This window comes from Argiope bruennichi, chromosome 3, assembly GCF_947563725.1.
Source record: "Argiope bruennichi chromosome 3, qqArgBrue1.1, whole genome shotgun sequence".
In the NCBI taxonomy this organism is placed as follows: domain Eukaryota; kingdom Metazoa; phylum Arthropoda; class Arachnida; order Araneae; family Araneidae; genus Argiope; species Argiope bruennichi.
Window position 1 is genome coordinate 83,287,963 of NC_079153.1, and position 25,722 is coordinate 83,313,684.

A 25,722-nucleotide genomic window follows, 5' to 3' on the forward strand; every position below is an offset into this window, starting at 1 on the left:
ATATGAAAAGTTGAGTTAAGGAGAAAATATGGCTGCTTTGAATTTAAAGAATTACGAATTCTAAATGATATAAGATGCTTACTGAAGTCCTCCGCTCCGAGCAATGAAAAGTTAAGTAAGCCTATAACATAAAATACTTTAAAAATGGAGTTAAAGAACAAAATGCTTCTGGTAGAATAAACAACAAGGAAAAAAAACATTTGACTACTAATTCGCAATTAGGTTATTTGAATGTTTGTTTCTTTCAACTTCCATAAAAATTAATGCCTTTTTTTTAAATGTTTTTTTTTTTGTTATTTATTACTTAAATTTTTATGTTTCTTCTCTTTCTTTTTCAGGAGTTTGAAAGGAAACACGCAGCTTCAAACCATTCATGAAGAAGCTTTTTTGGGTTTGAAAAATATCCGTTCTCTGTAAGTTAAAGTTTTTAATCTTGTTGAGACTAATGGCTTAGACATGTCTCCCTTTATATTTTATTTGCTTTTGATAAATAAAAATAAATTACATTTTTTTTTAGAAATTTTTGGAATGCATTGCTTATTTTTCATATGCAATGAATTCCATAAAAATGGGTCATTATTCTCGTTTAATTAAGCTGTAGCTACCTTAAGCACGTTTCAAAGATATTATATGAATATTTTACTTAATAAACTCATCTGTTAATAATTTATGTTAATTACGTTTTTAAAAAAATTATACAGCTTAAACAAAAACCGATACTGTAATGAATTATTTCTTTTCAACTCGCTAACTAGATTCTGTTCATCAAGTGCTCAGTAAATAAACTTTTTCAATGATTTTTAATAAATTGTTTTTATATTTTTTAGGCTTATAAATGAGTTATTCTATCAAAATTAGTTGTCTTCTCAATTGCAATGGGTTTTAAGTGTAGATAAATAATTGCTGTTAAGGTTACGACTACGTCTACTCTTATTTCTACCCGCAATCTTATCCGAATATTTTATCACCGAAATTCCATTCTAGCCTTAGTACTATTGCAATTTTATTCTTTTGGAATTCTATCCATATAGACTTTTGTGCCTGACAACCTCTATACTTCCACCCTGACCATCGTTTCTAGTACCCAGTTCCGATGATCTACAGTTTTCTTTCAACTATTCCCCTCGTATTCAATGATCCACTATTAACGCCTTGTCACTCCAAAAACGGAGGCTGACAAGCCTCACATGAAAAGCCTATTGCTTCAGGTAATGAATTGGTCATCTTTCGATTTTTCTCCATTTCTCATAGACATCTAACACCACCGGACCAATTACAAGCAATCATCTAGAATAATTGAATACTGTTCACTGTAGCATTTTTGTTAGAAAAAGACATTTATATTGCTTTCAAAGACCCTTATATTACTTATTGCAATAATATTTCTCTTGAATTGTAATATATGCTCATGGAAATTGGCATAACCACCATTTGAGATTAAAGTTATCCATAATTTTGTGCTAACGTAAGAAATGAAAACTTTAAACTATTTTTCTCAGAAATTATATGAAATTTTTGCTCAATAAATTGAGCTGTTTCCATCAGATTTCAAAAGTTGTATCATGAATTGAAGTATTGATAGGAATACTGTACCTCCTGATAACATTTTTCAAGAAGCAACTCAATTCATTGCCATTTAGAATTGGATCTTCTTACAATATCATTCTATGTAGGTAAAGAGTTATTATTACGATAGTAAAAAGAAGTTGGCTTATGGTATTATTTGAATATATATGTCAATATGTTTTAGGCTTGGCGCCGAAACGTTATCATAGGACACTAACTTTAATCATCTGATCACCCTTTCATGTAATTTGTTTTGTCAAATGAAGATAGTGATGAAAAGGCATTCAGGAAACTATATGAAGCCTTATTTCGAAGTAGAAAATTCTTAAGAAGCAATGTTTTAAAGAGTGATAAAAAAATATGTTGAAAACATCTGGATTTCAAAGAATTAAAAGTAACACTTTTAAAATATAATTTCGGTTTCTACCCACATCTCTTATACGTGAAAAGGAAAGAGAAATTTTCGGATAGATAAGAACGAAACGGAAAAGATTCAAAGTAAAAAAAAATTATTTTTAATTATTAATGTTTAAATGAAAATTGTAGATTTTTCTTCATTATAAAAGGCTAAGATAGTCACCTTTGGAAGAAATTAATAGATATAATATCAATATACATGAAGATAACGCATTGTTAAAGAAGCAATATGAAACAAATTGGCTTTAGATGATAAAAATTAAGCTTTGTTCTCTATTCAAATTGTTTTTGTTGTGCTCGTGTCTATGACTTAGCAGCAAAAAAATGACAAAATAATAATAAATAATTAAAAACACATAATACACTTCAAAATACATGACTCAATATAGTACAGATTCGAACAAAAGTAATACAAAATTTTGAGTCTCCTTTAATAATTGTCATATAGTGCATTCAATTTTTTTTTCAAAAAATATCACTATTGTGATGTAATATAATACATTATTCTACAAATTTATTAATGTTAATTTATTGATTAACTCAAAACTCATGAATTTTTTTTATTTAAATATAAGCTACTTTTGGCCATAAACAGATGAAAGTGAGTCATACGTTTTAGGCACATAGTCACTTTGATGAACACAAAATAAGAAATGTAACTAATATGTTAATGCAACTTCGTGAGTATTTAGGAAAACATATATCTTATAAATTTAAACTAGTAATTCCTGTATATATGCATAAATTTATTTTTTCATGTATTTGGAAACGGCTCTAATGATTTGGATCAATTTTTGTATTTCGATAAGGCTTTACTTTTTATTTATATAGCTATCTTTCCTGAAAAAAAGGTGGTTTTACACAACAAAACCCTTTTTTGTAACTAACTATCATAATAAGTACATTCAACTTCGGCTTCACAGTGTGGCTAGTGCAATATAGTGGTCAGAACAACGTGAATGATAGATGTGTTTCGGATCCTTAGTTCGAGTGTTTTATTTTTTATTTATGTATTTATATTTTACATTCCTACTTTTTAAGTTTATCTATATGGGTGTCTTTCCTGAAAAAGCACCATTTTACGCACAAAAGAATTTATAACTTACTATGAAAGCCTTTTTCCCTTTGCTCTCATGTTGGCAATGTCATATAGCTGCATTTCAGACCCAATTTCACCATAGTAAAACTGAGTGCAAGTTCAAAAATATAAACATTGATAGATAATCTATAAAATGATATTGTGATATAGCAGATTGTTTCGAATATCATGTTAAAATAAGCGCATTCATGATTTTTTTTTATTTAAATGACTAGTTCATACGTAGATAAAATTAAAAAATACTCATATGTAATCAAAATGTGATTCGTATCTAAATATTTTCTCCAAGAAAACACGATTTTACAAGAAAAAAAAACTGACACGCTAAGCTCTGTCTTCCAGATATTTTGTTCTTAACTCTGATATTAATACAGTACATCGAACAAATTTTGAAAAATAATAGGTTTAAGCAGAACAAAGTATAAAAATGTTTTAAGTAGGTTTTGTTTTACGCAACCTTATCGCATCTTTTTCTGCTAAAGAGCAAGCAGATTTTTTTGTATCTATGCTACTAGATACATGGTGTTTGGTTTCTTTGAATACAGGAGAAAATCATAAGCAAAAAAAAAAAAAAAAAAAAAAAAAAACGTTTTTTTTTTTTTTTTTTTTTCAAAGTTCAACAACAACAAGAATAAACGATGAGAGAACTACTCCGGCATTGTAAGCTACGAGATTTTTGTCGGCTTTCCTATGAGCAACTTCCCATGAAAAAGAGCTTTATTTTTCTTAGATCTTGAGCTTTTCCTTTGGAATTCTCGAAAGAAAAAAGAATTTTCTCTTGAGCAACGAAAAGGAGCTGTCGCCTTCGTTTACGGTATTTTACTCCCTTAGCAATTCGCACCAAGGGGTAAAAATAAAAAGAAACAAATGATAAAAAACATGGCAACGGAAGCATAGAAAGTTATTCCTCTTTGTAAAGGAAAATGAATGTGTGTTTTTTTTTTTCCTTCCAGGTATACAAGTGCTTTCCTTTGTCGGTGTGGAAAAGCGTAATGCATTATTTTAAATCCTTACACTCATGATATAGTTGTTTTGGTAATTTATTCCGTTTAATATTTTCCACTGTGGTCATCGCTCTATCCATTTACAATAAAATAAGAAAATTCGGAAGAATATATCAGAAGAATTTTTTTCCAATATTAATGCATTTAATATTTGGAAAATTCCTTCTATTTTTCTCCTAGTTTGTTTCTAAAAATATCCTAGATAATTAACCGAGTAATCTGAAAATCCCTTTTCTTGTATAAATATTGGACATTCAAGTAACACGCTATCTATTGATAACCACTTTGGACTGGCACATACTGTTAAAAAAAATTCTGGTTCAGCTCTTAATATATGTTATCTTAAAGCTATATTAATGATCATTGCAAATATGAATGAGAAAATATGACATAGTTTTAGTTCAGTCTGCATTCCTTCCGATATATGATGTCATCTCAAAGCTGTGAAGTTGTGAATTTAATTCTCCATCCAGATATGCTGGTCTCAGTTCAAACATTTTTACTCAAATATAGGATATATCTTGACAGTTAATGGACACCAAAATTATAGCACATGCAGAAAGTTTCCACAGTCGAATAATAACCTTTTTCAACCTAATTCCTTCTCAAATGATACTATAAAATTAATTTCCTGGGAAAAACATTGGTATTTTACCTAGTAGTTGTAAAATAAGACCTATGTTTTGATTTGACGGATTCGGATATTAATAATAGATTATCTAATGAAATTAATTTTCAGATCCTAAACTTCTAACTTTCATTTACAAATAGGAAATTTATGTTCTAGATTATAATACTTGCATTGTTTGAATACACATTATTTAAAAGAAATCGTAAGCTCAATTGATAATCTTCCTAATCTAAACTAGCGTTTACCGGACTTCTTTATTGTTATCGGTAATATTAGAGAAAATATAATCTATTTTTTTTTAACATTCCGAATCTCACACATAAGATTTTTTAAAATTAATTTTAAGCCTTTCATAAAAATAATAATTTTCAAATTTAAGAAACTCTCTTCAGCTAGCTTTCTCAGCCGTTTGATTCAGTAACACATTTGAAATAACAATAAATGTTTAATGCATAATATTGCAGTCAATAACTTATTCACATTGTTTTGTATAATGAAATTACTTATAAATCATTAAATTATGTATATAAATTTGATGTTAATATTATAAATACAAAAGTTAAATGAAAAAAATATCAAAATGATAATGAAAAATATCAAAATGATAATTTCATAAAAAATGAAACTTAAATTGGCTAATAAAGAAATATGAATATAATTTAGTCTACACTAAAACCGACCCTTTATAGGTTACGGTTGTTTAGACCTTATTCCTTTTTTTTTAAATTGATATTTCTGAAAAATTTTATAAATTTCTTTGGGAAAAATAATGCAATCAGTTTCCTTGTAAAATGCAATCATTCTTAATTAGGGATATTTAAAAAGCTATCTAATAGTTCAAAATAACTTTATTTCAAGCTAACTAATTAACATATTAATACAGCTAAATTCGTATAATACAGCTTCTTTCTAGTTAAACTGCAAAGGAGATGTACATATTATATATAATATACATTAATTACATGGAAACCACTAGGTTCCTTTATATTTTTTTCACAAAAACATGTATTTTATGAAAAAATTAATTTAATAAAAAATATTTTGAATATTGTAATACCTATATCTATTGTTAAAACAGATAGAATTCTAATGACATGCATAATGGTTCATAATGCATAACGTATATTTGTACGTACATAATAATGTATGCATTTGGTACACTATGCGCTTGCCTTTTGTTAATGAACTCTAATGGCTGATTCTTGTATCATTTTGCATTTGTAATAGTACTCACATTTTTTATCTTCATATAAAATATTTCTATTTTCTCTATCATTTTTATATTTTTGTTTAATATATTTCAAAGTATTTATATTTCATATTTTATTTCTATGAATCTGTATATGCTTTTAGCTCCATTCTAAGCTATGCTTCTTCTTAATATTTTATCCTTCTTAATAAGTTCCACTTCTTCCTTATCTTTTCTGACCTTCATTTTAACGTCCGGATATTTCTTTCTCTGAAAATATCTACAAACTTTAAAGACCCCTATATACGATGTAATTATAAGAAAACTATACTTATAGTTGTAATTTTACATCTTCAGAGGTACTTTGATTGATACGAGTTGTTGGATTTATATTTATTTAAATTTCTTCTATTCCAATCATCGTTTTAATTGAATCAATCTATAACAAATTTCCCACATTAAATTATTGAACGTTTGACAAAACGCATGGTTATCAATAAAGGAATTTTGATGATAATTATGAGCTGTTGTTTCTATTTATATTTCAAAGTAACAACGCAATCTTTTTATATCATTTTTCCAAATGACTTAAGATGTTCAGAATATTTTAGAGTGAGTGACACGGAATTAATTCTCAAATCAAATAGTTAAATTAAAGCTTGAAACATAATATTTATATAGAAATTAAACGAACTATATAAATGGATGTTATGCTTTTTATTAAATTTATCTTGGATTGATATATATATATATATATATATATATATATATATATATATATATAATATATATATAAATTAATTTCTGTTGCTGAACTAAAATCATGTTATTCTTTCACGTTCATCAGATTTTGAAACTGAATTATTCAAGAAATGATATACAAGACAAATTACCAAAAGATATCTGTTTTCATTCGTAAAAAATAAAATATTATTTCTTTTTATAAACAAGAGTGTGTGATTTTTGCCTAATACCGATATTGTAACATCATAAACATTATTATTAAAGAAAATTAATTAACTTTTATAATATAGATTTTCTCTAAAAACTTTTATAGGCTGATGCTATTCCATGTTTAAAAATAAGAATATATTTTTAAAGACATATTCAAAGAAGTGTAAATTGTTTATGAAACGAAAATTATTATTATTTTGGCTGTAACAGAGTAAAAGCATGTCTTTTATAGAATATAAATACAGCTTTTGTGAATTGTATTAATATCTTAGATCAGAAAAGTACAAAATAAAATTTCTATTGAAATGCAAATAAACTTTATTTCGAAGATATTTCAAAATACTTCAATGAGATATAGTTGACAAATATTTTTAAAATTTTCGGGAAATCTTTACATTCAGTTAAACAGAATTATTATGTAGGATAAAAATAGATTTCGTTTTAAATTTTTTATAAACAGGAAAGCAAAATTCGAACTGAATTACTGAATAAATATTGTAAAATCAAATGCCAAACCTGACTATGATACTTGAAACCTTACTGGTATACTTGTTGGATGCTAATAAATTTCCTTTCAGAAAAAATAGCACACTTCTGTATGCTTTGAAATTAAATTTTCAAAAACTTCAACAGTTCTATAGCCTTAAAAAAGGAGAAAGGGAAACACGCGAAGATAAAATTGAATGAAACTTGAAACTCCAATCTCAAGATATAGCAATTGCATAAATAGTAAAAATAGAATACACTATTTCTGGAAACTGAAATACAATTTAAATAAATATCGCCTTGCATTTATAAAATGTTATAAAGTAGTGAAATTAATACAAAATACATAGTGATATGTTTATACATCAAAATTCCGTTTTTGCGAAGATCTATGAAATCTGAAGTAGTGAAACTAATTCAAAATATACAGTGATATCGTGAAAGGGATAATTTAATTCAGTTGTTTAAAAAATACAGAAGAGATAATGATAGAAAATTAGTTGTAAAAATGTAGAATGTCACCAATTATTACAAGAATATTACTAGCCAATTGTTTGAAGCCTTGAAATGTAAATCAAATGATATTTTATCAAATATATATTTTATAAAATTGAACAATTATAGTTTTAAGCCAATAATTTTTAGATAGTTGAAATAGCGAGTGTCTTCAAATGGAAAAAGAATGTGATAGATTGTGAAAAACGTGAATTGATAATGATAAGACAGAATTGATAATGACAAACTGAATTTTGAGTTTAGATACAAATAATTACTCCAATCAGAGATAATGAGAGAATTTCGATAATTTCTAAAATTCGATAATAAAAGCTGATGAACAACGTGTTTCGTCATTTTTATCCTTTATAATCTTTTGAGAATACAACAGTTTGTGTTCCTCTCAAAAAGTTCAGTAATGTAAGATTCGTTCCATGGTGCCTTTCAGGTCGGATTCGACCAGATAAAATCATCCCTAGCTAGTGGATACACTGGTTTGCATTGTTGCCATTCAAATGCACAAAGATCACAATATGGATGTAAGAGACATAAATCCATATTGTGATCTTATAATAGCCTATGTTTTTGCCTATATTTCGGTCTTACATTTGCCTAGTTGAGATATATGTCGTATTGAAGTATAGACAAATCAAATACAGGGGCAGTACCCAGATAATTTATAAGGACAACAGTAATTGTTAAAATAGTATAATTTTATACAGGACATTTTTACACAGACTTTAATTTATTATTCTTTATGGCATTAAGAAATTCTTCAGCAAGTATTGTTCTCAATTTCTAGAATTAAATTTTATATGGCATTGGAATATCCATTGGAGTAATTTAAATATTACTTCGTGTTTGGTACTTTTAAATTATGTAGAGTACAGTTCTGGATAAAATTCGCTTCATTGAATCATGAAGTAATTGTGATAAAATTACTCTCGTTATTGGTGACATACAACTATCAGGCACGAGTGACTGCAATAAATTTGGCAGTAAAGTCATTCTTACAATAACAACCGTAAAAACGGGATTGAAAATACAGATCTTTATAAGACAGGTGCCAACATTTCATGCTTTGGACTTAAATTTGCTTATGTTTGCCAAAATGATCATGCAGAAGTGCATAGTAAGTAAATCCAATATAGGGTCGTAAGCTCAAAATTCGCAAAACAATCGTATTGGTGTGATACATAACCATATTGCATTTTTATTCTTTTCTCCATATGGTATTAAGAAGTTCTTCATAAGATACGGCAACTTCCTTACAGATTAAGAGTTAGTTTTCAAAATAAGAGACATATACCTAACTGTAGAGAAATATCCCAATTGATGCAAAACGCAATATTTTATCTCGTTTCAATCAAAAAATATTATTTTAATAAAATTAGAAAGTCTCAAATATTATATAACTTTCTAAGTCTATTAAACATATATAATAAAACATTTTTGTCACACTAATATTTTAAACAGAAGAAAAATGAATCACACTTCTTTGAACTGTTTGAGTATTCGATATTGCACACCGCTATTCAAAATAAAGTGCTACTTCGAGTGTATCGTTAATTGGTCTAAAGTAATGAAATTCAAGGTTTTATAGCTCTGTCAGTTTTAATTACATAAATGTGCTTTTGTTTAAAATATTTTTGCATTAATTATAGTTTTCTAAACATCATTACTAAAACAAAAATTGAGATTGTAAAAAAAAATTTCGAATTTTAATTTTTTTTACCAGTACGTTTATTGAGTCAAACAAAGCAAAACATTGCTCTTTACGTCGTTTAGAGATTCTATTATTATTGGAAATATATTATTTTATATTCTAACGTCTACTTCTAAAGTCTTGGAAATATGCTTTTGGCCACGCTAAGTGAGAACCGCCCATATGATGAAAAACATCTGTCAAAGCAAAGAACATTTTTTTTTAAACTCACAGATTTTTTTTACTAAATATTTAGACAATTTGTATTTAGTATAATTAAAAGCAAAAAAATAATTAATTTCATACTATATCCAAAGAATATATATCGATATAAAAGATAGAAAAAAGAATTTTACTTTTTCTGAAATTGAGGAAATTTCAATCCTGTTAATTTTAGACATTGTGCTTATTTTCACTTCTCACTGAACCCCGCAGGAGGAGAAAACAACCGTGAGCAAAGCCGAAAGCAATTTTTAATTACTAAGAACTAAAATCCTTTTCCCTTGGGAATCCAAAGGGAAAGTTTAAGAACAAACAAAAATGCGTTTTTTCTCCGGTAGTTGCCATATAGTAATATCGGCATATCGGTTGCCATATAGTAATATCGGTTGCCATATAGTAATAACGTATTAGAATTTTTCTTTTATTTTTTGGTTTTGCTTTCTTTTATATTTAAGAACTACCAAACATCATATATTTAATAACCTCCTAAATCTCGAAAAGAAATGATAAAGACATTTTAGATTGCACATTGTCTTTTCTGACAAAAAAAAAAGCCTTGACTTCAAAACTTCAAAAATTAATATTTCGAAATAATCTTTAAGAACTTTAGAAAGTATTTTTTAACTGGACTTCCTAAATATTTGACTTGTTTTTTTTATTTTGCTTCATTGTATGATTACAAGATTTGAAACGTTATTTCTTTTCTTTCGCTATTATTTTCTAAAACTTTATATAAATATATACTTTTAGTCTGAAGGTCACATACCGTAAATTCATTTCTTTTGTTTAATTCGGTTATGAGTTCTCGGGCTCACCTATGAACAAAGGGCTAAACACACAGAGACAATTCTAACATTTCAAATCATTCTTGTACTCATCTAAATTGCTAGAGAAGAATTTTTTCAAACTCTAAAAAAATATTTTATAAAAAAGAAAAGTTAACAATTGCTACCAATAAGAAAAAGCATTCAATAAAAAAGTATTGTCACAAGAAGAAAACTGTTTCATAAGAACATTTTTTTTTCCAATACAAAATGTTCAAACATAATTCTTTTTTTAAAAAATACAAGACATTTTTTTAAAAAAATACAAGACATTTTTTTAAAAAAAATACAAGACATTTTTAAAAAATACAAATGCAATACAAAAATACAGACAAGCAATAAAGAAAACCAAATAATTACCACTTTCCGTAGGATTTTATTGGAAAAATATTTGCATACTGAATAAGATTATGCAAATATGAGTATCCATATTCATTAATATGCATTATCTTTTAAGCAATATTAAGAGTCCGATATTTTTACAAATAGATCATAACAGTTCCCTCAAACATTCAAGTTATATAACTCCTATGAAATTTATTTTATATCCTTGTACCTATAACTTTCATGTAACATGTAGTAAAATATATTTTTTATTTACTTTTCAAAGAAAAAAACATTTTAGCCTTTATGTAGTCTTATTTTCCCCCATTTCTTTTTATCTTTCGTCAAATACTCCTGAAAGAGAAAAACATCATAAAAGAAACCGACATTCCTGTTTTGTTGCTCCAGAAGAAAATCCTTTTTCTTCTGAGAAATAAAACATAGAAGTTCAATATCAAACAGAAAAATAAAATCTTTCACTTTTGGAGTTGCTCCGAAAAAAGCTGACAAATATAGCTTTTCATTAAGAGGTTGGAGCGATTGTTTCTACATCCAACATCTGCGCTTTCTTTTTATTGCTTTCTAACCTTTGGAAAAATATTTTTTCATTTGAATATTTTGAGTTTGTTTTAAATTTTAAGTATTTTTAGAGGTGACTCTAACCTAAATTCCAAAATCTCAGAGGTTAAACGAAAGATAATTATTAGAATCGCCTCTAAGTAAAAGTGTAGAGGTGACTCTAACCTAAAGTCCAAAAAATTATAAATTAAGTGGAAGGTAATTATTAGAATCACCTCTAAATAAAATTTTCGAGGTGACTCTAGCGTAAAGTCCAAAACTATTATAAACTATTAAACTGTATTAAACTATTAAACAAGTAACTATTATAATCACCTCTAAATAAAAATTTAGGGGTGACTCTAATCTAAAGTCCAAAATAGCTTAAATTAAATGAAAAGTAATTATTAAAATCACCTCTAAATAAAAATTTAGAGGTGACTCTAACTTAAAGTCCAAAATATCACATCATAAAATATCATAGATTTTATTCCTAATTTAAACTTTAACTACTTTTATTTTTAAAATTTACTTCATGACAGATATAATTCTATAATGGTAAATTTAACTTTCTAGCATTAAAAAAATACCGTAGCAACACTCAGAACGGACCATGAAAAACCATCGAAAAATGCATGTATATAAATGAGTGAATAAGGGAATGACAAATATTGCTGCAAAATAATCATAAACATATTTTTAGTTCATTTAAACTAGAGAAAAATATGTATAAGGCAAAAATTGATATGACTCAAAATTTAATTGTTTGAATTTTAAATTAGTATAAAAAATTCCTTTTGCGTAATATTTTCCAAATATATTGAGAAAAACGCAAATATTAAAATTAATTTTATTTGAAAATCTGATTAAAATCTAGCTTTTAATCGCTATCATCAAAAAAAAATCACTGTACTTCTGAATACACAAAGGAAATAATTGTTAGCATTTAAGCTTTTTTAAGTTGTAAATAGAGATTTAATGGAGCAATTCCTCAGTTATAACATAATATTTCCAAAGAAATCGATATAATGACTTCGGAACAAAACAAATATATACTCTGAATATAATCAGGAATATTCCCAATTGGCAAACTTGTAAGTTATAAATCTTTGGTTAATATCATTGGCAACGCTATATATAATTAGCTATATATTATTATCTCTTCTATTTTCTTTGGTTTCTACTGCTATATTTTGCGAGAAAACTAACATAAAAATAAATAAACCTATAAAATAAGTAATGGATAAGATAATAAAGTAATATTAAAGGACATCGATCACCTATAAAGCCTAAAATGCGAGTTTATTGCATTTCTTTTATAAATTTCTATAGCTCTATTTCTTAACAATTCTTGCGAACTGCCAAAATTCATCATCTAACTGTATGAACAAATTTAGTTCTGAAATTTATTTTTATGCATGAAAAAAAATAAATTTACAATGCTATTCCCAATAATTGTTTAGTGTTATGTTTATTTAGACCAGTGAATCTGTTATATTCGGTTTATTTTAGTGAATTATTTTTTCTTTCACATATTTAGATATATTTATATTGTAAAATTTTTCTTAAATATGAATATACAAGAGAAAGCGCTGGATTGTTCAATGCTACCAATATATGCTGATGTAGTGTTATTATAGTATTATTTTATTATGAATATATTAATATGAAAGTATACAAAATGTATTATTAAACATCATGCATTAATTAGGACATCATTTAATACTGAGAAAGTTACCATTTATTTTTGGGATAATTTTTTTTTCATTTTGTGATTTTTGTGATTTTTTTTATTTTGTGTTTTTGATTACAGTTAATAAACATCAAATTTAACGTCATTTTTGGAATATTACCACATAAGAAATAATTAAAGTGAGCTTATTATAATTTAATGATTTTAAGAATTAAACTGAATTTTTACAGATCAAGGAATGATTTAATAATACTGAACATCATATTTTAATTTCTTTCATAACAAACACTAAACTCAGGAAAAAAAGTATGTATTTTAATTAAATTATTCCTGTATCTATAAAAAATAATGCTTTCTATTAATACACTCTTAGATTATACATTCTATTCCCAAATACACATTCAGATACTTTAAAATATAAAGGAGTTTCTATTAATATACCATCTTACAGGACATATAACTGAACGAATAATTCTCAAAACAGCATAATATGCATCAAATATTTCAAACATAAGTCCTGGAAAATATTCTAAATATATGCCGATATCTCACAAAAGGAATCGTTTGCAGCTTCTTGAAATATGTATTTTTATACAATTTGCAAAGCTGAATCCACATTTTATTTTAAAAATACTTTTATTTTTGTGCACAGTTTTTTAGCTTAAACTAACAATAACTTTCGTTCCATGTACACTTTCCAGAGCTTTTATAATATCGTTTCGTCCATGTTTCTTTGTGTATCAAATTCTATCAAGCAAAAAAAAATAAATAATTCGAGGAAAAAATACAGTCTGAAACGTCAGTTTGGTTTATAGTATTTTTGCTTGCCTTTTCAATTGGTCTTATGCTTTTGAGGAGAGAAAACGTTTGCTTGCTTTTGACAGACACAATCGCGATTTTCAAATGTGGAATAATATAACATCTTGATTTATCTTCTATCTTCTTTTTGTTGGTGTTGTTGTTTTATCTACTTTGTTTTTAAAACCTGTTAGGAAAAAATCAAAATTTATATGAAAAGTGAATTTTTTAAAAATTTAATTGCGGAATATCTAATAAAAATCATCTGATGCAAAATATATCCTTTAATATCGGTTTCGCTGATTATCTTTCAAATTTATATATATATATATATAAAACTCGCACATAAAATACTTGTCTTCAAAGATATAATGTACGAAACTTTTTAAAAAAGTTTCATCATATTGAATTTATCTTTTCATATATACGCTTTATCATCATTTCCTCACACTGAAAACTTAGTAAAATCGTTTTTTTTTTTTTTTTTGGAAATTGGGCTTTATCTTGGCTAATTCCTCACATTCTATTTAAATTCGCCATATTTCAAAATATCCAACAAACTATCTAAATTATTAAAAAAAATATGAACATTTTCATATTTTCATATGTGTGTGTGTGTGTGTGCACGCGCGCGTGTGTATGTGTGTGTGTGTGTGTGTAACATTATTTTGATTGAAACAGAGTGCAGGTTGGGAGACATAGACGAGCTGTTGTATTTTAAATTTTCTTTAACATCCATCTCGGGAAAGCAATTTATTTACAAGCAGACGCAACGCGGCACAAAAGCAGAAGTAAGAAAGAAGCGAGAAACAAATGATCACTAGTCTTATATAACATAGGATTTCCGGCCACGCGGCATTTCAATACACGTGGTGACCTCTGACACCTTTTCAAAGGCACCGAAGGGATCACTTTCATTTAAGACATAGTACTGATGACGCATTAGTTTTACAGAGGAATGAATTAAACCGAAAGTGGAATTGGATCACGAAATAAGAGAATATTTTAGAATGAAGTTACTATTGGCTAAATTAAAATAAAATCTTGAAAATTAATTAAATTGAAATTAGAATTAAAATATCATTATATATATATACTTACCAATAAGTCAAATGCCAATATGTTATTTAAATATGAAATTTTAACATGCAAGACAGCATATATATCAATAAACAAATTTTTTTAGATCATATGGATTTCGGTAATCCAAAAGATATATTGTTGATTTGAAAATAAAAATACAAGTAAATAGTACCAATCAAAGTGCCTTATATGTTAGATGATTTAAAGTAGAATATAATATTTTTCCTTAGAATGAAAAGAATACTTTTCTGTGTCATAAATAGAAAAAAATATTTTATTTTTATTTTTAAACATAAACTTCATTTGTTCTGCATTTTTTTTATCGTTCTTTTCTTTTTATCCCTCCATGAATGTTTGTAAAAGAGAAAAATATCATGAACGAGGAAATGACAAATTTCTTTCGTTGTTAACGAGAAAGAAATCCTTTTTGAGAACCAATTGAACCGTCCAAGATAAGGAGAAAAAATCTCTATTGTTGGTATGTTGTTGTTCATTGAAAAAAACGACAAAATTCTCTTTTAATGGCAACGGTAGATCTTTGTTTCTGCACCGGATATCGATGTTTTCTTGTTCCTGTGCCTTCTAAGTATTCGAAAATTTATTTTGCATATATGCATTTTTTTTGTGTGTGAGTTTACTGAAAATAATCTATATTTTTCTGTTGGCAGAGAAAAAAATATTGAAAACTTTGCAATTTTTTTGTGTGAGGAAAATATTTATGAATTTCGGCTAATTCATATTTTAGAGTAAGTTTTTTCCAAGCCATTCCACACATTGGCTTGGATGATACAGCAAAATATTTGTTCTATATTTCAGTCATGAAACGTGAGTTTATATAAAGCTTTGTGTTATATCGTCTTCATAATAGCGATAGAAGAAAATAATCTATTTTTTTTATATTCTTTGGATATTATTTTAAATTGTTACATAAGAGCAATAACATAAATCATATAATAATAAAAACGAAATTTGGATAAAATAATAAAATAGGTAAATGGATTTAAAGAGCCTAAATTTGTTTCACTGAATTCATTTTAATAAAATTTACATAGATTAATAGGTATTGTGAAAGGAGAATATGTTCTATTGTATTCAATGATTGATTTCATTATGAGATTTATTTTATTATTTTATGGGGCAAAATTATGTGAAGATCTTTTCATATATTAAGCTTGTTATAATTTATTTCTCCTTGTAAAAATTTTGCATTATTTGCATATGGAGTTTTCGATAAAATTTGGCATTAGTAACACCTTAGTATAAATTTGACTTTAGAAATGAATTCGAAATTTTAATCTGTTCAATAATACCATTTCGAATAAACAAATATTTGCTCAATTTTCCGTCCTTTTCCATTGTGCGAAATGTGAGATCATACTTCTTTGTCTAATATTAATAACAATATTTTAGAGACAGTTAAAAATTATCGTTTTTGTTTAATTTAAAATCATTTTACAATATACTGATTAAATAAATATTTAAAATAAACACATAATAAACAGACAAGTATATAAGAATATTTGATTTCAGAATGCATACTAAAATATAATTTATAAACATATAATAATATATACTTATGTAATATAACTATAAATATTAATATAAAGTACAATATACCGTATTTGTAAATTATTTGTAATAAATTCAGAAATTTTCATATATGTAGTTTAATTAATATAAGTTCCCGTACAAGTGTGGCATTTCAATTTACTGTAAAATATATCTTCCTCTATCTTTAATATTAACCTATACACATTTCAATATGTAGTCCCCTAATTTATAATATAAATTTTTGACGTTATCCTTTAAAACCCAAACTTTTATGACATTCTTCCTCTTTTGTCTCTTAGTTGAGCAGTAAGAATAATGGATTTCAGAATGCATACTAAAATATAATTTATAAACATATAATAATATATACTTATGTAATATAACTATAAATACTTATATAAAGTACAATATACAGTATTTGCAAATTATTTGTAATAAATGCAGAAATTTTCATATATGTAGTTTAATTAATATAAGTTCACTTACATGCGTGGCATTTCAATTTACTGTAAAATATATCTTCCTCTATCTTTAATATTAACCTATACACATTTCAGTATGGAGTCTCCTAATTTATAACAAATTTTTAACATCCTCCTCCAAAAACAAAACTTTTATGGCATTCTTCCTCTTTTGTCTCTTAGTTGAGCAGTAAGAATAATTGATTTCAGAATGCATACGAAAATATAATTTATAAACATATAATAATATATACTTATGTAATATAACTATAAATACTTATATAAAGTACAATATACAGTACTTGCAAATTATTTGTAATAAATGCAGAAATTTTCATATATGTAGTTTAATTAATATAAGTTTACTTACATGCGTGGCATTTCAATTTACTGTAAAATATATCTTCCTCTATCTTTAATATTAACCTATACACATTCCAATATGTAGTCCCCTAATTTATAACATAAATTTTTGACGTTATCCTCCAAAAACCAAACTTTTATGACATTCTTCCTCTTTTGTCTCTTAGTTGAGCAGTAAGAATAATGGATTTCAGAATGCATACTAAAATATAATTTATAAACATATAATAATATATACTTATGTAATATAACTATAAATACTTATATAAAGTACAATATACAGTATTTGCAAATTATTTGTAATAAATGCAGAAATTTTCATATATGTAGTTTAATTAATATAAGTTTACTTACATGCGTGGCATTTCAATTTACTGTAAAATATATCTTCCTCTATCTTTAATATTAACCTATACACATTCCAATATGTAGTCCCCTAATTTATAACATAAATTTTTGACGTTATCCTCCAAAAACCAACTTTTATGACATTCTTCCTCTTTTGTCTCTCAGTTGAGAAGTAAGAATAATTGATTTCAGAATGCATACTAAAATATAATTTATAAACATATAATAATATATACTTATGTAATATAACTATAAATACTTATATAAAGCACAATATACAGTATTTGCAAATTATTTGTAATAAATTCAGAAATTTTCATATATGTAGTTTAATTAATATAAGTTTACTTACATGCGTGGCATTTCAATTTACTGTAAAATATATCTTCCTCTATCTTTAATATTAACCTATACACATTTCAATATGTAGTCCCCTAATTTATAATATAAATTTTTGACGTTATCCTCCAAAACCCAAACTTTTATGACATTCTTCCTCTTTTGTCTCTTAGTTGAGCAGTAAGAATAATGGATTTCAGAATGCATACTAAAATATAATTTATAAACATATAATAATATATACTTATGTAATATAACTATAAATACTTATATAAAGTACAATATACAGTATTTGCAAATTATTTGTAATAAATGCAGAAATTTTCATATATGTAGTTTAATTAATATAAGTTCACTTACATGCGTGGCATTTCAATTTACTGTAAAATATATCTTCCTCTATCTTTAATATTAACCTATACACATTTCAGTATGGAGTCTCCTAATTTATAACAAATTTTTAACATCCTCCTCCAAAAACAAAACTTTTATGGCATTCTTCCTCTTTTGTCTCTTAGTTGAGCAGTAAGAATAATTGATTTCAGAATGCATACGAAAATATAATTTATAAACATATAATAATATATACTTATGTAATATAACTATAAATACTTATATAAAGTACAATATACAGTATTTGCAAATTATTTGTAATAAATGCAGAAATTTTCATATATGTAGTTTAATTAATATAAGTTTACTTACATGCGTGGCATTTCAATTTACTGTAAAATATATCTTCCTCTATCTTTAATATTAACCTATACACATTTCAGTATGGAGTTCCCTAATTTATAACATAAATTTTTGACGTTATCCTCCAAAAATCAAACTTTTATGGCATTCTTCATCTTTTGTCTCTAAGTTCAGCAGTTCATCTTATTCATATGTCTCTTCACAATAATTTTTCAATGCTCTTTACTTCTAGGTAATTACCCGGCGAATCCAAAATGTTAATTTCATTTCATTAAAAAAAATTTTATCAGCTTTGAATTATAATGAGAAGCAAGTCCATATTGAAAAACACTAACTTCGTCAGCAAACGCTTGCATAAAAAGTACAATTTAGTTTTCTAATTTTGAATATTTCAATACTAAAAGACAAAATTGTGTAAAAAAAGTCACTAAGTCCTCCAGAGGCAAAATACACCCAAAATATTTGCTGTGAAAGTGCTTAATTTTTTGATTAAGATATTGCTTCCTGATGGGTCTAACAAATGTTGATTGAAACTTTTGAGTAAAAAAAATGGCCTGTCATCGCTGAATACAAACTTTCTACAGTCTTATTGAAAATTTTGAGTAAAAAAAATGGCCTGTCATCGCTGAATACAAACTTTCTACAGTCTTGCGAAGTTCAGGATTGCTGTCTTGAACAAATATAAACATTTTCGCCTGATTGCAGGTGGTAATAATTATTTTGAAATCGCTGTTGCCCATATCCTGCTTTAATAAGCTTTGTTATACTGTCCACGAATCAAATCTTGCACCAATAGTTAATAATTATGTTAGAAGAACTACATTTTAACTTGTGAAATTGTATTTTACTATTTCATTGTTGTCTTAAGTTTGCATTCCCTTTTACTTGTTCGTTTTGAAGAGAGTAAACCAAACTTGTTTGCTTGATTAAAAATCTTATAAACAATGGGGTTTTTTTCGAAGAATATCCATAATAGTCATAGACGTATGTTGACTTAAGGTAACAATTCTAACATATGAGAAACAGGCACCTTCATCATATGATCATTTCTAACTGCAGCTAAACCCCAATCGAAAAGAAAAGGCTATACGACTGACAATCTCATAGTCAAAATAGTTTAGAATAATTAAGGCTAGTCTTCCTTCTTAACAAAATACAGTTAAAATCAATTTCAGACAGGAAATTCCTGTGAAATTTTGAATTTTATGAAAAATGAAATTTGTCCCAGTTAATAAACATAACACTAAATTTATATTATAATTAATAAAACAATTTCCATTTTTTAATATACTTCTCAGTAATAAATTCATTATCTATGATAATCTGAAGCATAGACAGTATTTTTAGCTTGAGTAAGTTTTTAGCTTGAGTCTTCTTGAAGTATGTTACAATATAATATGCTGTTTTTGATTATTATCTTTCTTACATTTATATATATAAATATTGCATCACAGTTCTTGCAAAAGAAAAATTTATTATTGAGAAAATGAGTCTTATTTTTATATTTATTTTATTATTTTATAGGGAAAAATTATCTAAAATGCTTTTTCATTTACTTTTATTTATATTATTGTTATTGTCACCTATTAATTTCAATTTTAGATTTCGAATTCGTTTATTTGAGTCATCTTTTTTTCTTTCAGTTATTTCACGTTAAAATTTATTTAAAAAAAAAAGGACATACAAAAGAACGCACAATGAATTTTAAAAATAATGTTGTTGGTAATATGATAAATATTACTTTATTATAATGTTATAGCTCCTTAAATATGTTATAAAATCGGTAAATGTAGTATTAAACATAATACATTAAACAGATCTTATGTAACTATATTCAGTTTGTAATTCCTCTTACTAAATTAAGATACATTACTGCAACATGACATTCCAATTAATGGTAAGCATAACCGTAGAAATGCTCGGAGGTAATGTTAGTATTGTCAGAAAACATAAAATAGAATTAAAATGAAATAATAGTTACAGGATTTTGTTTCCTATGTTCATGTGGGAAGTTAAAACTAATTAAGTCTGAAAGATTACTTGTAAATTAAGGGGAAAAAAGGAATGATAACAACGTGTCATGTTACAGTATTGCGAACAGATTATTTTATCTTCACATCAGAATTGCTAAAGAAGATTAAATCTGAAAGATTAGTTTCAAACTAAGGGGGAAAAAGCAATGACAACAATGTATCATGTTGCAGCATTGCGAACAGATCATTTCATCTTTACATCAGAATAGATATTGGAGGTTATGTCTGAAAGATTAGTTTTAAACTACAAAAAAGCAATGACAACAACGTATCACGTTACAATGTTGCGAACAGATCCTTTTATCCTTACATGAATATAAGTATAAGATCATCGCATAAAAATAGAGATGAAATAAAATTTACCTTATAGGTTGCTAAATTGATAAAATTTATATGGAACTATTTTAAGTCATCTGTTTAAACTCGTTAGGTTTATGAAATTTTTATTATTTTTAAAATGCAACATTGAGAAAAAAATTTAAAATTTTAATGTGATTTTCGTTGCTTATGCTTTCATTTGAGGTCAATTTAACCCTTTCTGTTTTTTATTTACTCTACATAACCTTCTTATTCTTCTGATATCTTATTTCTTATATATCCAATGTCTTCTTACTCTACATAACCTTTTTGCTGCTGCAGAGGATATGTCAAAGTCAATGAGTAGGGATTACAATTGTGTTCTTCTCTGACTACATATTTAGCTGTAGGGAAAAAAATTGAAAAACATAGAGACTAATTAAGAGTTATTGAAAAAAAAAAGGTTGGAACCGCTGCGATAAATAATATCTAGATTCTATGGAATGAATGGAAATTCAACCTTCCTTATAGTAATGTGTCTATATAACAGAAAATTTGTTAAATACGAAACTTTAATCATAACTTAACAAATCTTCTCTATGTAATTTATTACTTTTTAAATATGATACATTGCATTAAAGTACTGTAAACTCCTGACTATCCAATTCGCGACTATTGGGCTTCCGTACTATCGGCCCTAGTTTTCTTTGCTTTTATAGCCATTAAAGGAGAAAAGGAAGGCGTTGCATTGACAACATTTCCAAGGTATTGGAAGAGGGTTAAAATGCAGAAACACTCTTCTATTAAGAACTTTTTTAAAACCTTAAAGACTCTAGGTTTTGACTCGTATCTTAGAGTTACTTTTTCATATATATGTAATCATTTACCAGAAAAAAATAAAATCAGATTGGGTCAATTTTCTTAAGGATTAGGCCTACGATTTACATTAATGTTTTGTTTATGTTTCCTGCATCCAAGTCAGGCATTACATAATTTATGTTAAAATGTGAACAGTTTATATTCTTAAACATATATAAACCACCAATAGAGAGCCTTCTATTTTAACTCGATACGTTACCGGCAATTGCTTCTATGATTCACCGGATCACGGCCGCGTTCACATTCTACGCGGCTTGAGATAAATGGAGGACTTAATACTCAATAAGAAATGAGAAAATGCGTATTGTAGCAGTGAGTTTTGGTAAAAAAATCTTTGTCTTCTGGAATTGGTGGCAAAGAAATGAGTTCATAGAACACCGGCCAAGCCAGCTTTTTAGATATCCGGTCTGCTGTTCGCCACATTAGGCTGGGAGTGTACTGTATATGATATTTATGATGTAAACTAAATTTCTAACGAGATGTTAAATACATGACATTATAAAAATGATGACATTATAAAAAAATGTTAAGATTATTGCTCAGATTTTCTGATTATAGAATCTTTAATCGTGTTGGTCATTGAACAATGCCAAACTTTTTAAGATGCTATTATATTTAATCAAAAATCCTAAACTGTGTTGATTATGGAAAATTTATCATAATTTAGTAGTTTAAATATAAATTATTCAGTAAAGAGAATAATCCAAACTAAGCAAAGAGTTTTTAGTTACCTCCTGTACAAATACTAATGGTTAATCGAAATCAAATTTTATTAATACACTCTCCCGAGTGTGCAGTTTTCAATTCAAAAGGCGAAAAATTTCTTTACATTTTGGCAGATGGGAGAAAATTTCGTTTTTGTATTCATAAGTAGTAAAAAAGTTGAAAGTATTTGAATTCTCCTTCCTAATCACGAATGCAAGAAGCAATTTTTCATTAAACTACGATTTCAGCGACTATTTCATTTAACTTTACCACATCAAGTGTTTCTCGTCAAGCTCTTTTATCAAAAGAAATAAAAATGCTTTAACTATGCTTAAGGCCTTTCAACAAATAAAACAGTCCTCTTACAATTGCATAGTTTCGTCGAATAATAATGTGTCTTGAAGAATTTGGAATTTTATAGTCAAACTTAGAAGGCTCTACAAATCAAATGAAATGCTGAGTGAAATTGGGCTTGCAATTACTGAACAAGCGACAATTCATAACACATGATAAAAATAATGCTTGTGCTGTATATTGATTTTTCGATTTTTAAAAAAATGCTATTGCTGGTACTGTTTTCAAAAATGAACGGTTGTGCCATTCTCCATTGCCCTCATCAACTAAATTATGAAGCATATTTCCTTTCAGATATCTAAATTGCTTATTCAGTAAAATATTTCTGAAAAATTTGGTTATGATTCAGTTTGCAAATTTTACGTAGGAGATGATTGAACAAATCATGTTTAATCTAGATCTTCTAGAAAACAAAAATTATGACATTTTAATTTCTATGTTTTGTAATATCCCATATAATAGAATAAATATTGATATTTTAAATAAATTATCGTGTATTCTCTAGAAATAGTATTTTCTATTTCTGTATATAATTCATTTATACTAATACAATCTAGAAGAGCAGAATTTTCGACAAAACTCTTTTCTTTCTTTTGAACTACTCTTTGACAGTTCAAATTCGAATATTAAATTTTAAATCTTTCAGAGATGCATTGTTCTTTCTCATAATTACATTTCACTATGGGTGTACATAAATAAAGAATGCGATGTGTTGAATCGAGGGATACGCCATTATATTTATAAAAAGAATAACTAGATTATTCATTCTATTTCCGAACTACTTTATTTGTTTAGTAATTCTGCTGCATTATTCATTCTTATATTTAAAAATATGAAGAGATTTTAATTTGTGAATTTTGTGTGCGTATCTAACTGAATGTATGATATTCGCAATACTTTGAGCTTATATATCTCAAATATTTCTGACATAACCTTTCTGAAATATACGAAATATAAAGATCGATATTTCCCAAAAGAAATCGCTTATAACTTTCTAAAATTATCTGTTGATCATAAAATTATGTTTGTATTTAATTCAAATGCACTTTTATTCTCAGGACCCTGTAGGTAGGCGGCAATGCGATTCTAGCGCCTCCCCCTCATTTTCCCCTTCTCCAGCTGTCGAAATCAAAACTTTTATTGACTTTAATTTCTATTAAAGTAGCTTTAAAGAGCTAATTGTTACAAATTAAAATAACAAAATGTTAAATTACAGATCACGTGCAAGAAAGCTGGTTTCAATATATCATGTATAAAAAAATACAAAATTTAAATCAAAAATTAATTTTGTAATTATAATTCTATACTGAAAATGACAAAACTCTTTCGTACAATTTTAATATACAATTTTTAATTATTGAATAGGGTATTTTTTAATTTATAAAACAACATAATTTTTAATATTATAAAGCTCGCAAGATTAATTAATTAGAAATGCTGTCTGGATTATTTTTTTTTAATTTTAGAGATATTTCATTTTTATTTGAATAAGTTAGCGTTCTCTATCTTTATAAATTCAGTGAAAGTGCAAAATGAAATTACACTGAAAATATCACAAAAAATTTCGTAGTTTCAAGGCCTCCAAATTTGAGAGATTTCTAGGCAGTGACCTATCTATCTAATAATCAGATTTTCTTTATACTTCCAAATATATTTATCTTAAGCTAAAAATTATTTTCATTTTATATATTATTTTCAGTAACTGGCAGTTTCGTTTAGAATATCTCTTTATTTTTCTTATTAAATATTATCATAAAATTTAGCATTAAAGCAAAATTGTATAGTGTAAAAAAAATTGACAATAGTTCAGTAAAAGTATAACAGTATTTACATATAAAAATTATTCAGAAGCATATATTTTAAATATTCAGTTTTGTTCATTGGATTTACGTTTCGATATTTCTTAATGTATCCTCTTTGATTAAAAAGAAATTGAAATATGATAAGAAAAATATAACTTTAAGAAATGTTTCCTTTTTTTTATTTCATTTATTCCGCCTTTTCCATTCGCATGCGCTTCTAATTAAAATCTATTAATCAAATAATTTCAACCTAATTCAAATAGTTAAAAGCTATTCCTCACGCATTGTAAGAAAGTGGTCAGATATGTAATTAAATATGTTACTTCTAAAAATAAAGATATTTAGCATCTTTTTTTTATTTAATATATCATTCATACCATTGGAAAATATAATATTGGGGAAAATTCATGGACGGCTTAAAATATCCCACTTGATCTTGTTTTTTTAAAAATAAATAAGTCTTAATTTATATAAGACAAGCAATAACCCATGAAATCAGTACGTAATATTGTATATTAAAAAATACCAAGTTCCGAAAAATTCTGCATAAAAATATTTTTTTTATAAAATGAATTTTAATATGAGTGAATTAATTTTAATTGTTTATTTTCAGACGCCCGTGATTTAAGGAAAAATAAACTATTTTTAGCAATAAAAGTGCCACTTGTAAACATAAACAAATAGAAAATAGATTTTAAAAAAAACAGAGAAAATGAAAGCAGTTATTGTTTGGAACAAGTAAAACTATGATCCTAAACATAATGAAATATTTCGGTAGCATCTGGAAAATAATGAATTGTTTCTGGTCCAAGAACTGACAAAAATTCCAAATTAATTAGTTTATCA

General features: G+C 26.3%; 1 protein-coding gene across 1 annotated transcript in view; it reads left to right on the forward strand.

Annotated features, from left to right (window-relative positions):
• Positions 1-25,722, forward strand: part of LOC129962894 (lutropin-choriogonadotropic hormone receptor-like) — a 50,844-nt gene that overhangs the window by 9,658 nt on the left and 15,464 nt on the right. The window contains exon 3 of the mRNA XM_056076895.1: positions 339-413. Coding sequence (XP_055932870.1) covers positions 339-413 — 75 coding nt within the window. The remainder of the gene's footprint in view (positions 1-338; positions 414-25,722) is intronic.